Genomic DNA, 16,266 nt, shown 5'->3' with positions numbered 1-16,266 from the left:
GAGCGTAATCCCAAATTCCCTCCTTCTCAACCATGTACGATCTTTGAGTTGTTCCGAAGTATGGGATCCTGTATGCTCGTATCCATACATTCCAGACAGGTACGAAAAAAAGAACTCGAGCATCAACGAGCTCCGAATTCGGTTATTAATTTCCCTCCAAGCTGCCATCAAAGATGTGATAATCTCCTCGGTCAGCAAAACACGCTCAAGCTAGTCTTTTTTCTTACCTGTCTGGAACGTATGGATACGAGCACACAGGATCCCATACTTCGGAACAACTCACAGATTGTACATGGTTGAGAAGGAGGGAATTCGTGATTATGCTCCATCAATCTGCCAGGACGTGGCATTTGATTTTTTCATAATTAGCCCTGATGAAGCCCGCTGGGGTGAAACGCATTGGCTGTGTGGATAAAGGATTAAAGACGATTTTTTCCAAGAAGACAAGTCTTTCACATTAATTTGTGTTGTTTGCTGTGCATATTGTATGCCATTTAATTCGTGCCTGTTTGAGCAATTATAGTGTACACTCCAGACTCATCAAGTTGTTGAAAGGCAAGCATAAGTTACATGTCATCGGTATAGGACACAATATTAAAGCCCTGTGGCTTCTCTGGCCAGTACTGCCATGTAAATATTAAACAGTGTAGGGCTCAAAGCCGAGGCCTGTGGACACCACATCTCATGGGGGAGGAGGTGTGGCGCAGCAGCCAGGGAGCCTGACTCCGGACCGCGGGGTTCACGGATGAATCCCTGGCACCGGTGGCAGGTTAGCCCAGCACCATGTGACTCTGGACAATAGCTCGCTTAATCTTCCTGACGGCCCCCAGCGCCGGGACACCTCTCTGGAGGTAGCTGTGTGCTTTACAAATACTGGTATTTCATTTGATTTCATCTCCCTATAGCTCGATGTATACGGAGGGGAATGGACCGCTAGCTTCTGCATTGCATGACATACTTGTAAATCTACCATAACGTATGTCCTCGTGCATTTCATATCCCCATCAATGGTATGTACATCTCTACAACATGACAAACGTTCTGTTATGTTTCTATTAATTGAAGGAGGACAGGGTGATGAAAGATTAGCCCAAGATCACACAATTATCTTAAGGGGGGAAACATAATTGGAAAGCTGCTTTTCATAGAAAATAACATGCAATGGCAGCTACATACTGCAACAGCGCCGTAGCTGGCCTGAAATCTCTTTCACGCAAGGCTGCGTTACATGACTTTTAATAAATGTGCTGCATCTTGTGAGAACATCCAGCGTTTGGGCATGTCCATCTCAGTGTATGCTCGAGACTTAGCAGCCGCTGCAGAAACTAGTGACCAGGCTAACACATCTGCAGTCACAACTAGAGTTCTCCTTCTTGTCAATGAGATCAGGGGACTTGAGGTTAAAGGTGTGGGTAGCTTTCAGCTCCCAAGTCGGCCACCTATGCCAGTGTCAAGGATTCCTTTTGTCATACGTTTGTGCAGCCTGAGTGTGAGGGGTAGAAAGAGGGGGGAGGGTGGGCTGGGCAAGCGGAAGAGGGTGTAATGCTACTGCAGCTGGAGTTTTCGCGCCTTCCCTCTGTTTTAATACATGCTGGGGCGTGGGAAGCGACTTTCAGAAAATGTTTCAGCAGTTGCAATGCAGCTTCGGACATCCGTGTGAAACAGAACACAAGAACAGATGATGACGTATTTACCAGTTGCACACACAGACAGTAGCAACACCGAGAGTATAAAGGAGCCGCCTCACCTGTCAGAAGGGCACACAGGTATGCAGGGGATGTGCGGTTTGCCATCCTTCTGTGGGGCGATGTGTGCCGCTCCACGGGAATTATGCGCTGAAGACAGGTCTCTGCGCGCGTGATAGGGGGACAGGCAGCGCCGATCAGAGGTGATAATACCGCCTTTTCAGGGTGCTGGTTTCCTTCTAAATTGTCGTCTGGTCCCGGCCCGATGACTATCTCCCGTTCTGTGGGCTGCTGTGGTCCAGGCGAGACTCGCCTAGCCGATAAAGCCGGTCTCTGGTGCTTTGGTGTGAGTGAACCTGGGTGAGCCCCACAGACCGCAGTGAGTGCCAGACAGGCTCCGACGGGTAGCAGCTCTCTCTCCCAGCCTGACTGAGGGGCGCAGCATCGGTCCTCCACTGGGCTCTGTGCCAGCCCTGTCACACTGCCCTTCCTGCTCGGCGCTGGGACCCGCAGCGTGGAACTGGTTATTTAGTTGAAGTTTCGCTGCTTCTCATCCCCAGGCGCCCTCCCTCGAGAGACTGAAATAAAGCTCGCTTTGAGCTCTTCAAGCTGACTATCTGCGCCCCACCCCCGCCCTGCTCTCAGCACTGTTTCTACACGTCACAGCCATCCTCGAGAGCATCTCTGCCCGACGCCTGCAGCCAGCTCGGGCTCTTCTGTGCTCCGGCTGTCTGCCAGGGGGTCTGCCTGCAACAATTCATTGATCATCTTTTTGTTCTTAATATCACCTGCACACTCACCTCCCTCGGCCCTATGTCTCCTGTTAATACCTGCAGTGCAAGGCTACCACCCGCCCACAATAAACCAAAACAATTCAGGCTACACGTGTTTCATGTGGAAAAAATGATTAATGGGCCTTCAGTGAAATATAGGTTGGGTTAAGTTACAGCTGATCCAGCTGGTCAGACGCAGGTGAATAGGAGCTGACTTGTGTAGAAAGGGCAGGCGTAGGCTGAAACTTGGGGCATATTATCAAGGGGGTTTATCTCCGCTTTTTTGGCTTTAAAAGCCAAGAAAGCGGAGATAAAATTATCTCCCTATTACCTAGCTGCCGCTAACACCAGTTAGCGACAGCTAGTAGGAGATAGCTACCATCTTGGGCCCCACTTTGCATGTCAGTGATATTTATCACTAATGACATGCAAAGGGGGCGTGCCAAGATGTTAGCGACTGAAAACAGTCGCTAACATCGCTATCTCCTATTACCAACTTTTGGAGATATTCGCGCTAAGCGCGAATATCTCCAAAAGCTAACACCTGCCCTGAGCAGTTCTTAGCCATGTTATCCAATGGGAGGTGGATAACATGGCTAAGGGCATTACTTACTACTACTAATAATAATGCAATTTGTAGAGTGCATGACAACGTGTTGTAAAGTATCCCAGTGTTGGGATATTGACTTCGGGGAGAGAAACACCACATTGCCCTTACAGCTGAAGAGGTTTAACCGGATCCAAAGAGCCCGGTCTTAAGTTTCTTCCTGAAAAGAGTTTCGAGAGGGGAGGAGGGGGTCATGGGGGACTAGCCGGATTCTAGCCGGGATAGTGTTCCAGATTTTCGAAGCAAGATGACTGAAGGTGCTGCCTCCAGTTGTGACTCTTTCAAAGTTTGGGATAAATGCTTGTCTTGAGCCGGACGACCTTACGTTTCTAGTTGGACCATAGGGGACGATCATTGACTTCAGGTACGCAGGGCCTTGAGAGGCGAGAGACCTATAGCAGAAACATAGAGCCTTGAACGTAACTCTGCTTTATTGGCAGCAAGAGCAGTTTTCTCAAAGCAGTGCTGGTTAAGACACACTTGGGGAGTCTGAACAGTGCAGTGCCCTGGCAGCTGTGTTCTGGATCCGTTGAAGCCTGTACAAACAGGACTGGGATACGCCCCAGTGGAGGACATTACAGTAGTACAGCCTGGATATGACCAGTGATTGGACTACGTTTTCTGGTCGGGTTCGGGTTAGAGATTGCACATTATTTTTAGGCATCTCAATAGCGCAAATTTTTTTCCTGAGATAGCATTGATCTGGGCATTAAGGAGAGTTTATTAACAAACCAGGGGGCATATTACCAAGCAATAGCGATAATTATCGCTATTGCTTGGTTAGAGACAAAAAATTACAGCTGAGCTGCGGCGATTTTTACCGCAAATAAACCTTGGTATTACCAGGTTTATCGAAAATGCGATAAAAATCGCCGCAATGCATGAATATCGCTGAAAAGTCAGCGATATTCATGCATTACCTCCTCGTTAGTCTTCCTCGCCACATGACTTACATAGTGAGCTTCAGCTCCACGACAGAACCCTCCAAAGTAAAAAAAAAGCCTCCCAGCCCTTCCCAACATGGCCGACCAGTCACCTCTGACCTCTATAAGAGGCGGGCCGGCCCAACCAACAGCCTGTTTTTTTTTTTCGGCGCGATTCTCTCCAGAGGCGCTGTCAGGTAAGGTTGGGACCTGCTATAGCTGGTCCAGGGGTCTTGGGTTGGAGGTCCTGCCTTAGCGGACCCTGGGACCTGGGACTTAAAATTCCCCCCCCCCTCTTCCTTCCCCCGGCCCTGTGGGGCCGGTTGAGTGCTGCCTGAGGCGTGCCAGGGGTATATAGGGGGGGGGGCATGTTCCCGGTCGTTTGGACACGCCCGTGCGGGCTCTTGTGTCCGGCGCTGGCCCTGTGTGGACTTTGGGGGCTTCAGTAGCCTGTGGGCCCCTGGCGTGGGGCGGCCGCCGTTCCCTGGCTTTGGGCTGTGAGGGGAGCGGACCCGGCCTCCTTCGTTGTACGCGTGTAAATGCAGTCGCGCTCCCGGGTCTGGTAGCGGGAGACGCGAAGGCTGGCGCTTTCTTAACACGGTGTCGGGCCGCTGGGGCGCTGCTGACGCTGCCATCGCCCGCTCGTGCCCCGGGAGTGGACCGGGGTCTCGTTTGGCGGCGCTGGTCGCGTCCGCCGGTGCCGGTGTTTTCTGGCTTCAGGCTCGGCTCAGGGACGCGCTGGGATTGGCCGGGCGCCTCCCGCCCCTTGGGGGCGGGGTTTCGCGCCGAGCGTGGTTTGTTTGTTTTGCAAGATCGCCGGCAGCTGGGCACCCCGGCTGCCTATTTAAGTCCCGGCGTCCTGTGGGCCCCTGAGTTTCTCCGCTTCGGTGAAGTTGTTGGTGCATTACTCAGAGATGGAGCAGGATTCGATCACGGGGGGGCAGGCCTCTGAATCCGGGTCTGCTTTGCCCTTTACGGCTCATTCCCTTCAGCTGATGATTCAGTCTGCTGTAGCTGATGCCCTTGCGCAACGCAATGCCCAGGGCCCTCCCTCACCAAAACGTCCTCGCAGGGACCCCACTCCTGGTTCTCATGCGGAGGGGGAGGAGGAGGATCTCCATGGACGTTACATCCAGGGGCCGGAGCTTCGGGAGGTTCTGTCCCACGTCAAGGAGAACTTGGCTTTCCCTCCGCCTATGGTGGAGGATGTCTCCGATGATTTCTTTGTGCAGTATCAGCGCAAGGCTCCTGACTCCCTTCCTCTGCATGCATCAGTTCTGAAGGTCATTGAGGGGGAATGGATGGATTTGGACAAACAGTCCTTCCCTCGGTTTTTGTCTCGCCGTTATGCGGTTGATGGGTTCACTACAGATTTTCCTCAGACGGTGAAGGTGGACTCGCTGGTGGTGGGCCTGTCTTCCCAGGGTTCCATCATTTCGGAAGACGCCTCCCCCTCTGACCCTGTGGACAAGCGTGTGGAGGCTGCTGCAAAACGGGCGTATGCTGCGGCTAATTTCACCATCAGGGCCTCAGCCTATTTGTCGTGCACGGTGCAGTCTTTGTTGAAGGACTTCCAGTCCCTGGGTGAGCTCCGGGGTCAGGGGGATGATGTGTTCCCAACGCTTGCCTTGATGGAACAACAGACGCGCTTCCTGTCGGACATCTCTTTTGACACTCTGGGGGCGGCAGCTGCCACGGGGGGTGCGGCGATACAAGCCCGGCGGCAGATCTGGCTGCGGCATTGGAAGTCGGAGGCGGCCCAGAAGGCTCTGCTCATGAAGATTCCGTTCTCTGGGGCGAAACTGTTTGGACCTCCTCTGGAGGTGATGATTAAGAAGTCTGCGGAGGACCGCAAGTTACTGGCTCCCATCAAGACGTCTGGGGCCCGCTTCCCGGGTCGCGGCCGGATTTTCTCCTCGTCTTCCAGGGGTAAGGGCGGCGCGCCCTTTCGTGGTAGGGGTCGCGGCCGGGGCGCCCCTTACTTCAACAAATCCCGGTCTCAGCCGGCGGCTGCCGCTCCCTCTGCCGCCCCAAGGTCCTGACTTTCGGCCGTCTCCCTCCGGGGTGTTCCCAGTGGGGGGACGTCTCCGCCACTTCCTCCCGGCCTGGGAGGGATCTGTCACGGACCTTTGGGCTCTTCGGATTGTGAAGGAGGGGTTATCCATCACCTTCTCCTCCCCTCCTCCGGATTTTTTCCTCGCTACGCCCCTGCCTTCCTCCCTGGTCAAGAGACAGGCCTTGCTGGCCGGAGTTCAGGACTTGCTTGCCAAACGGGCCATCCGCCCGGTCCCTCCGTCACAGAGGGGTTCGGGCGTCTACTCCATCCTGTTTCTGGTGAGGAAGGTGTCTGGGGAGTTCCGCCCTGTGTTGGATTTAAAATGGTTGAATTCTTATATTCCTCATACTAAATTCAAGATGATCTCTCTGCAGGAAATTCTGCCTCTTCTGGTGCAGGGCGAGGTGGTGGCTTCGCTGGATCTCCTCGATGCCTACCTCCATGTCCCGGTCCATCCGGTTTCTCAGTCCTTCCTCAGGTTCTGCGTTGGAGGTTCCCACTACCAGTTCCAGGTACTTCCGTTTGGCTTGTCATCTGCCCCAAGGGTATTTACCAAGATCCTGGCCCCCCTGGTGGGTATTCTGCACCTGGAGGGGATCAGGGTTTTTCCGTACCTGGACGATTGGTTAATCTCTGCCTCTTCTTTTTCCAAGGGGATGCTGCACGTCGGACGTGTCTGCGAGGTCCTATCCGCCCACGGCTTCCTGATCAACGAGCGGAAGTCTCGTCTGTCACCCACTCAGGACTTGGCCTTCATTGGGGGTCGTCTGGACATGGTGCTGGGGAAGGTGTTCTTGCCTCTGGGTCGCCGGGACACGTTGTGGCGGGATCTGGGGTCCCTTCTGGCTCGGGGTTCTGCCCCGGTTCGCCTCTGGCTACGTGTTCAGGGCCTGATGTCGGCGACCATCAATGTGCTCCCCTGGGCTCGTCTCCACCTTTATCCCTTGGTCAACCATCTGCTTTCCTTCTGGGATCCCCGCTCGGAGGATTATGAGTTCCTAGTCCCGGTCTCCCCTCAGCTCCGTTCGGAGTTGGGTTGGTGGTTGGTGGAGTCTCACCTCTCCGAGGGTCTTCCCTTCTTGGTATCCCCGTCCAGGGTGGTCACGACCGATGCCAGTCTCCTCGGCTGGGGGGCGACCTTGGGCGCAGAGTCGATTCAGGGTCGTTGGGATCCCCTACAGTCTCGCTGCTCCTCGAACTATCGGGAGTTGAAGGCTGTCCTCCTGGCCTGCCGTCATTTTGCACCTTCGCTACGGGGTCACCATTTCTTGGTACGGACAGACAACCAGGTGTTGAGGTGCTATGTCAACCATCAGGGGGGTGCAGGGCTCGATCCCTTTGGTTGCTGACTCAGGAGTTGTTGTCGTGGGCAGAGGCGTCGGTCCTGTCTCTTCGGGCTGTCTATCTCCCAGGGTCCGACAATATGGAGGCGGATCGGCTGAGTCGGATCTTTCCTTCGTTGCCTTGTCTCTCCCTGACCCCGGTGGTGTTTCAACGCCTGGTGTCTCGCTTCGGTCAGCCTCTGGTGGATCTGTTCGCGGACGGGGACTCGGCCCTCCTGCTCAGGTTCTGCTCTCTCCTCCCGGTTCCGGGGGTATGGCGGGTGGATGCTCTGTCATTCGCTTGGCCTTCAGGTCTGCTGTACGCATTTCCCCCGATCCCACTTATTCCCCGGGTCCTCTGCAAGATTCGCTTGGACAGAGCCAGGGTGCTTCTGGTGGTTCCCGGCTGGGTCCGCCGCCCCTGGTACCCTCTCCTTTGCGAGCTGGAGGTTCAGGCCTACTGGCCGATCCCGGATCTGCCCTTTCCGTTGAAGGGCCCCCCGCTCCCGGGGTCGGTGTTGCGCCGGCTCCATCTGCAGGCCTGGCTCTTGAGCGGGTGACGCTGCTTGCTCGGGGTTGTTCTTCTGGGGTTGTGGATTTGCTGCAAGGCTCCCGCAGGTCTTCCACCTTATCTTCCTATGCCTGGCACTGGGCTTCTTTCTCGCGTTGGTGCGGTCGGCTGGGTGCTGACCCCGCCTCCATGGATCCCTTGCGGGTCTTGGATTTCCTGGCTGAGGGGTTTTCCTTGGGCTTGGCCTCTTCTTCCCTGAGGGCCCAGTGGGCGGCCTTGCGGGCCTTCCGCAGTCCGGATTTCGACGGGCTGGATTCCCTGGTGGCTCGTTTGCTCCGGAGTTGTTTTCTCCGTCGCCCTCGGACGCTCTGCCTGTCTCCCCCTTGGGATCTCCCTCTCGTTCTACGAGCACTTCAGGGTCCTCCCTTTGAACCCCTGGCCTCGGTGGCTTTGCGGTTCCTCACCTTTAAGGTGGTTTTCCTGGTGGCAGTGGTGTCTGCTGGGCGAGTGGGCGAGCTGGGGTCGTTCCTCCGCTCCCCTCCCTTCTTGCAGGTTTTGCCGGACAGGTTGCTTCTCCGTCATGACCCCCGTTTCCTTCCCAAGGTTCCTTCCCTGGTGAACCGGGCTCGGGAGGTGTCTTTGCCTTCTTTCCCTCCCGACACGGATCCTTCCTTGTCCTTGCTGGATGTCCGGCGTGCAGTTTTAGTTTATCTTGAGCGCACGTCTTCCCTTTCCCGGTGTGATAGCCTATTCGTGACCTTCGGTCCAGTTCATTCGGGCCACAAGCCCTCTCTTTCCACCTTGAGTCGCTGGCTTAAACAGGCTATCATCCTTTCCTATGCTTCACTGGGTTCGGTGGTACCGGCGGGGGTCCAGGGTCGGTCCAGGAGGAGTGTATCTGTGTCCTGGGCCTCCTTCAAGGGTGTCTCCACTGAGGAGATTTGTCGGGCGGCGACGTGGTCGTCCCCCCACATGTTCATGGAACACTATCGCGTTGTCTTGGGTGGTTCTGTCCCTGGGGACTTCGCTGGGGCCGTTCTGAGTGCGGGAGCTGTGGCTCCTTGATGGCCTTTTCTTTATGTCTTGATTCAGGTTTGCTGTAATTCCTGTTTTCTTTGCATTGTACTGAATAAACCTTGTGTTGGTTTATCTGCATCGCCGTGTGGTGTTGTTCTTATGGTGGTCAATGAAGCCTTTTTGGCTTGGGTATTTGCTCACTATGTAAGTCATGTGGCGAGGAAGACTAACGAGGAGGTAATGCCCCGGTTACTTACCGGTAATCTTCATTACTCCGAGTATAGTCTTCCTCGCCACATGAGTTCCCTCCCCCCCTCCCTGTCTGGCTATCGGCTTCATTGTTTGCTTGGTAGTTCAGGCTGTTGGTTGGGCCGGCCCGCCTCTTATAGAGGTCAGAGGTGACTGGTCGGCCATGTTGGGAGGGGGTGGGAGGCTTTTTTTACTTTCGAGGGTTCTGTCGTGGAGCTGAAGCTCACTATGTAAGTCATGTGGCGAGGAAGACTATACTCGGAGTAATGAAGATTACCGGTAAGTAACCGGGGCATTACCGAGCTAATGCTCTTAGCCATGTTATCCACCACCCATTGGATAACATGGCTAAGAACTGCTCAGGACAGGTGTTAGCTTTTGGAGATATTCGCGCTTAGCGCAAATATCTCCAAAAGTTGGTAATAGGAGATAGCGATGTTAGCGACTGTTTTCAGTCGCTAACATCTTGGCACGCCCACTTTGCATGTCATTAGTGATAAATATCACTGACATGCAAAGTGGGGCCCAAGATGGTCGCTATCTCCTACTAGCTGTCGCTAACTGGTGTTAGCGACAGCTAGGTAATAGGGAGATAATTTTATCTCCGCTTCCTTGGCTTTTAAAGCCAAAAAAGCGGAGATAAACCCCCTTGATAATATGCCCCCAGATGCCCAAATGTTTGAGCTTGGGAGGTTGTAAAGGACCAAGGCTGTCAGGCCACCATGAGTTGGACCAGATATTGATGTGCTTGCCCAGGACCAATACCCCCCATCTTCCCTGCATTCAGCTTTAAGCAGTTTAGGTCCATCCAGGCAGCTACCTCTGCAGACAAGAGCTGAGGGAAGACTCACATAGAAAGTTCTTTGTAACCTACATTTGATAGCTTTGAGGCAGACTAACTGTCATATTTGACTTTTCAGTGAGTCCACTGTAACATTTGCACTGTGCGCACACGTGGTGTAAAAGTTATATACCCAATGTGGGCAGTATTAAGGCACTTGCTACCCACATGTTAAATAAAGACAAGTATATGAGTTAAGAACCAGTCATGTCAGATTTTGGCTTAGGTTGCAGTGCTTATTTTAGAGGTGTTAAATTTTACAAGAAAACCTGGAATCCTATGTCTTTGTTTTAAAGACACCACACTATATGCTTTTAGTGGTTCGGGTTATTTATTTTACCCTTCATTCAATATTTTAAGAATTATTTTGTGGAAATTCTCTTTTTTCAGAGAAACACATGTATTCAACAAAAAATAAACGTTCAACATTTATGACATTATTGTATTCAGACGATATAAAACATTAATATTTTCACAAAACTCATGATAAACAACATGTAGAAAAATCAAAGACAAATTAGACCCATATACATCACATATATATATATATATATATATATATATATATATATCAAACCACAGATAAACTTTCTTAGTGCATGTATATATGTACGAACAAATATTAAATGTCCAAATTCATTAAATCCTGATTTCTGAGAAACAATCTATTTGATTTCATTCAAAGGCATAAATTAATTATGTCTGCCGACGCGTTTCTAGCCTCGTTTTTTCAGTAACCGGCTTTCATCAGGGCTTCTTACTGTGAATCATAATGGCCATATCTATAAAAACAAAAAACAATCAATTGTCGCATTCTCTACATTCAGCTTTCTGGTTCATTTGTGGCAATTCCATATGGTAGTGAAACCTACCTAATGTCTTTGGTTTGAATCTTCTCTCAACCCAAATGCTACCAGCAAGATGTTTATGTATGCTCTCTCAAAAATAACAAATAAGTGTGTAAGTGACCATTTTAAGCCTTCATTGTCGTAAGGTTATAAAACGCGGTATCTATGCTCCTACCTTAAACAATTTGTCTGCGGGAGCTTGAGCTTGCTTGAACTTCCTGCGCAGTCTCTTTAAAACACGGCTCTACATGGGGAAATGTATGCTATATTTCAGTTTTGTGTCTTAGTTTATTGCAAACCCCTATTTGTAATACCCTCATTACCGGAAGAACCCATACCTGTTTGGGTGCCTGCCCACCTTTTCCTTCTTTCTGATTTCTTGTTTTGTTGTTTTCTTGGTCGATCTGTGTAGAGACCAAAACAACTGAGTAAGCTTGTAGCACGCAGAGCTAAAATTCCGCGCTAGTATCTACTCGCGGCTCGGCGTCTCACCTATATTAATCTTCTGTTCTTGCTGTCAACTTCTTCCTCTCCTTGCTTCAATGGCATATTTGCTACGCTTTTCGCAGATGTCACAGCAGCATTTAAACGCCCTCTTCTTCCCGGTATTGTTACCCGGATGTGAACCCACATTACTTTCTGTTCGGCAGAGGGTTTGACAACGGGCTCATGGGAAATGTAGTGTTTGTGTAAGTAATTTGGTGCCTGTTATTTTAGAGGTGTGACACTAAGAAAGTCAGTTGTAAGTGGACCTTTTATCAGCAGGATTCAAATGCATAATGTTCCATTTTAAAGCATGTAAGTTGTGAACACTTGCATATTAAAGAGAGAAACGTGAGCTTAAACTGGGCCTTTTTTCAGGGAACCACTTTCGTAACAAATGTATAAGTCTTTGCTGTTTCAAACGCCACCTTTTTAGGCCTAAGTCTACCAGATGGCACAGCTGTCAAGTGTGCTTACAACTTCTTGTGGGCATTCAGAAAGCTTCCCTGGGAATGCAATTTGCCCATTGCTTGCTACTGGCATTGTGGTTTGTAACTGTGTTGCGTGCTTTCTATGTGCTGGCTTTATTTGCCTTAGACTGTCCAGCGTGAGTTTGTCCCTCCTGGGAGCATTCCTTTTTTAGGTCTCGCCTACGCAGCACGCAAGCGCTGTCTAGGAGGGGAGCTTTTGCCATCGCTCAGGACTTTTCCTTAAACGCATGCATGTTTTGCATTGGTTTGTGTTGCCATTCGTGCACGTTTGGCATTTCCCTTGTGGGAGCGAGCAGCGGCGCCATCTGTTTTTAATTATTTTGATTGCGCTTTTAAAACAGATGGCGCCGCTGCTTGCTCCCTCAAGTGAAACGCCAAACGTGCACGAGTGGCAATAAAAACCAATGCAAAACATGCAAGCGTTTAAGCAAAGGTAAACGCTGTGCGTGTCTGGTCCCTGCTAGAAACATTATCTGTGTGCTTTCTCCCACAACTAATCTGAGAATAAATATTTTTGAAGGATATTGGTTAATTGTAGGTGACTCTTCGCCTCTTCTGGAACATCTCTGCCCCTCTTCCCGCCTCTGACAGCGCGTTACTCCTGCTTTAAAATATTTTTGTGGCTCGTGACCCCCTTCACCCTGGCAGTGATGTTAAAGACCGAATCAGGGACAATTAGACTTGGCCTGAGAGTCGGCATAGCGACCGGACCCCCCACATCCCCTTTGGGGCTCCTCTGTAAATAGCTGCACGGTGAGCATGGATACAGCACGGGGATACTAATACTTAAAAAGAACTCAAAAGTACATTCCTGTAATTCAGTGTGTTTTATGTAAGCAAAACCAATATAACAGAAAATGAATCAAAGGAAAAATCTTACATTCATACACTTCAGCATTCTCAAAGTTTATTAACAGTTTTCAAATTAGAATTTAACATTCCACAACTTTTAATAGCAACACTCTTAGTAGCATTCTTCATATGTAACCAGCGCTTTAGTTGTACAAAAATAATACTTACAATAAGTAAAAAATCACAATCACTAACTAACTTTAAATATCTCACTCACTAACTAACTCTTTAACTCTCTCTCTCTCTCACTAAATACCTCTCTCTATCTCACTAAGTAATTCTCGCTCTCTCACCAACTAACACACTGTCTCACTCACTATCTCACTCTAAATCTCTCACTTACTAACTCCCTCTCTCAAGCTCTCTCTCACTAACACATTACCTCTCCCACTCTCTATCTCACCAACTCACTCTTTCACTAACTGTTGTGAATGTATCTAGGACCCTAATTAAATATTCCTGATTCATGCCCTTATGCGGTTATGATAAATCATGTCCTAATGAAGGCATACGAATCTTACCCATATTCAGCCATAGCCAACGCAGCCCAAATACGGCAAGGCTACTTCCTTAGATTCCTAGAGAGCACAACAAGTTCTTTTGACACACCAAACCTTCAGTGACCTGAGAATTCCCCATGTCTTTGTTTTGATTTGTCATTGAACTCCTGCGAGCACTAAAGAAACAGTCAGTTCTTAGTGACATCTTTTATTGACGTCTTATGTCCAACCTTACGTCAAACACGGCACCTTCCACGTATAAATATACCAACACTTGCCTTAAGCAACACACGGTGGTGTGGAGCAGAGCGGCTATCTACTTATCCGAAGCCCAGCTGATGCAAGAGCCGAAGGAAGCCGCCCCTCCCCTTTGACACACTGGAGAAGCTGCCTTTTCTCACGCCGAGAAATCCAGCTCCGGTGTTTCCAGTCACCCTCGTGGGTTACTGGAAGATCGAGTCCTGAGAAACGAGATACAAGAGCTCCTTCATTCTATAACCAAGGTACGGAGCTGATTCAAACCTTAGAGAGAATTCTTGATTCAGATTCTTGGCAAAAAACCCAACTTAACTTAAAACTGCTACTTACTTACTCCTTCCCACGTATTAGGCTTAGGTCAGGTACACCGGGGTAGGCGTATCTTAGAAGCACCAGCTGAGTTTGTTAGTCAATGTTTTTATGTATGTAAATATTTTATCAGTTTTAAAGTATCATATGGCTAAGAAACCATATCAATGCTTTTACAGTATTATTTTATAATACTCCTTTTACTGTACGCACTTTACTTCATGATAAGTATTGCAATTGTGGCAATTAATTTCTCTTGCATGAGAAAGAAGACTGCTCAATAAAATAACACCTTTTATTGAAAACGCCCGTCTTACTATTTCTCTGCACTCTGGTGGAACTAAGCATGCACGATTGACTGAGTGATATAGCTGTCTATTGTTTTCACACGACTCTGGAGATACACTCCTTATTCTGGGGGAGCAAAGTTGTCATGTCATATGGTTGTCAGAAGCTAATCCCTTCTTGTCTAAATCAGGGAAGTTAACCCCTCCCTATTCATTCGAGAAAGTTTCTAGTGACCTCTGAGCTAGCTGGCAAAACTAATTAAGTCTAACATAGTCAGTAGAGACCTAGAAGACCTCAGTCCTACGTCTACACTGCTGTTTATGTTATTACAATGAGTTCTTATCTACTTAATCTGGAGCTGAATAATATGAACTGTCCCTCTGACCTAGCCTGTACCCCATGACCCAAGTAACCATCCCTGATACATACGTGCAGGCTGGGATAGACGCAGTATTCTATCCACCCATCTAATACTGCCACCCATCGCCCTTCTAAGCATCTTGGCCAGGTATCTTATACAGTCCGCAGGTTCTCACCCCTCTGTACGGTGTATATAAGCCCGTCGCACCCCAGAAAAAAATCCAGCTGAGTTCACCTATAATGTACAGGATCAGAAATCATCAGTCAGTAGGTTTTCCACCCTCAGTGCCGCCCATCCTCCCATCACCCGCTGCCCCGCGTAATACTTATCAGCTAATGGGCGCTAGGATGTTTCAGTCCTGTTCTTCCAACGATCCTCCCTCTGCTTCGTCCAGCAGATGTAGTTCCGGGCTCTGGCGTTGTTCTTTGAACCAACCTTTTAGGGCCTTCTGTAAGGCCTTCAGGTCTGTGAAGATGTGGGAGCGACCTTGTCTGTTTACTCGTAGTTTGGCAGGTTACAGCAAGGCATAATCCAAGCCCAGATCGCATAATTGATTTTTCATAGGAACAAATTGCGTGCCTCCTGCACACATACAGCATAGTCCAGGAAGAGCGGTGTCAACGATCACTCGAACACCAATGCTTGTTTTTTCTGCGCCAGCCACAGGACAGCATCTCTGTCCCGGTAGCTGAGCAGTTTTGCAATGATTGGTCGCGGTGGTGCCCACAGGGACGGGCGAGGTCCCAGGAACTGATGCTCTCTCTCCATCACAAACCTATTACAGAAGGCTCCTTCCCCCAGAAGGTTTACCAGTAGCTTCTCAATGAATTGTTCTACATTACCAGTTGAGGTCGTCTCCGGAAGACCTGTAATTCTTAGATTGCAGCGTCCCAAGCGGCCCACCAAATATTCAGTTTTATCCTGTAAAACTCGTAGTACATTCCCGAGCTGTTGGTAGTCCATATCTAGCATGGTGTGAGCCTCCTCTACCCCCGTGAGTCTCCTTCAGACATCTTGGTCACGAGCAAGCTCCTCCCCGTAACATCTTTTTTTTAAAGTCATTGATGGTACGGTGTATGACCCCAACAGCGTTCACTTTATTTTGAATCCGGATCCATATTTTGCGTTTCTCCTGCTCTGCAAATTTCAATTACAATTTTCCAAACAGCTTATCATGGCTGTTTACCATACTCTCGATTAGTGTGTCTATTTCCTTGTCAGAAAATGTATTTTCTCTCTTTCAGGCACTTTGGCTGTTCTCTCCCGTTGCTGTATCCATTTTGTGAAACGGCCAGGTGTTGTTTCAAATGTTACTTTCACTCCTGTTCAGCCCTTGCAGTCAGTTCCCTCCTCTCCCTATGACTGTGCACTGAATGAGTCTTGGGCTGCTGGCTTCCTGGGAGTGATGTCATCAAGATGCTTCAATTGTGAGAGGGCGCACAGCAAGATGGCCGCACTTATGTGAGGCTCTGCCAGACTGAGCCTAAAATCCGTCCAATATCCGCCACATCCAGCGTCTACTGCCTGAAATTTCAGTAGTAATTTATGCATGACGACCTGCGGAGCTGTTTTGAGCTGATACCGGATGGCGGAGCCCTCTGGCAGCGTGTATTGGTGCACCATTTCTACCGCTGCGATCTTTACCGCATGGCGACCGGAGCTGGCCTGCGTCTGCCGGGGCCTTCCCATCGCCTGCCGCGGTGATAGCGGCCTATCGACCAGTGGTGCTGTGCCCCGGAGGTGCGGAGGGTCTGCTGTACCCGCCGAAGCGAAGACGGAGGAAGTTTGGAACACAGGCGGTAGAGCTTGGCTCCGAGGCTGCCCCGGCTGGCCGCGCTGGGCCTACGCTGCTACCCGAGCTGATAGCGGTGAGTGGGGCTGGGATCTAAGGG

The 16,266-nt window shown here is 50.1% G+C and overlaps 1 protein-coding gene across 1 annotated transcript in view; it reads right to left on the bottom strand.

Moving 5' to 3' along the window:
• Nucleotides 1–2,315, bottom strand: part of ITGA1 (integrin subunit alpha 1) — an 813,868-nt gene extending 811,553 nt beyond the window's left edge. Inside the window, exon 1 of the mRNA XM_086960618.1 lies at nucleotides 1,748–2,315. Coding sequence (XP_086816744.1) covers nucleotides 1,748–1,793 — 46 coding nt within the window. The 5' untranslated portion in view covers nucleotides 1,794–2,315. The remainder of the gene's footprint in view (nucleotides 1–1,747) is intronic.
• Nucleotides 2,316–16,266: the final 13,951 nt, after the last annotated feature.

The sequence above is a fragment of the Lissotriton vulgaris genome, chromosome 3_1 (genome assembly GCF_964263255.1).
Source record: "Lissotriton vulgaris chromosome 3_1, aLisVul1.2, whole genome shotgun sequence".
Lineage (NCBI taxonomy): Eukaryota > Metazoa > Chordata > Amphibia > Caudata > Salamandridae > Lissotriton > Lissotriton vulgaris.
Note: the sequence above shows the minus strand (reverse complement) of the source record. Positions and strands in the feature narration are given on the sequence as shown.